Below are 307 nucleotides of genomic sequence, written 5' to 3' on the forward strand. Positions count from 1 at the left end.
GCTGGTGTGCAGCTCATCCACTGGAGTGTTTGTACAATTTAAATCCCGAGCAATTTTTCGTCCCTCGCCGAGTGCGGCCGCAACAGCAGCAGCAGCAGCAGCGGGGTCAGCGGCTGCTGCTGCAGCAGCTGCAGCAACAGCAGCAGCAGCTGAAGCAGAGCAGCTTTTGGCAGTCCCGTTCTCCAGCCGCCCTGAGCCCCCTGCACCCGCCCCAGCCCGCCAGCAGCAGCATCAGCAGAAGCACCAGCAGCAGCAGCAGCAGCACGAGTAGCAGCAGCAGCAGCAGCAGCAGCAGCAGCAGCAGCAT

General features: G+C 62.9%; 1 protein-coding gene across 1 annotated transcript in view; it reads left to right on the forward strand.

The window, feature by feature from the left end:
* Positions 1 to 307, forward strand: part of ETH_00038450 (protein phosphatase 2C, putative) — a gene marked incomplete at both ends in the record, with an annotated part of 2243 nt that overhangs the window by 1133 nt on the left and 803 nt on the right. Inside the window, one exon of the mRNA XM_013375670.1 lies at positions 1 to 306. Within this exon, the coding sequence (XP_013231124.1) occupies positions 1 to 306 (306 nt within the window). The remainder of the gene's footprint in view (position 307) is intronic.

Source organism: Eimeria tenella, genomic scaffold, assembly GCF_000499545.2.
Source record: "Eimeria tenella Houghton genomic scaffold, Eth_scaff2961, whole genome shotgun sequence".
In the NCBI taxonomy this organism is placed as follows: Eukaryota; Apicomplexa; class Conoidasida; order Eucoccidiorida; family Eimeriidae; genus Eimeria; species Eimeria tenella.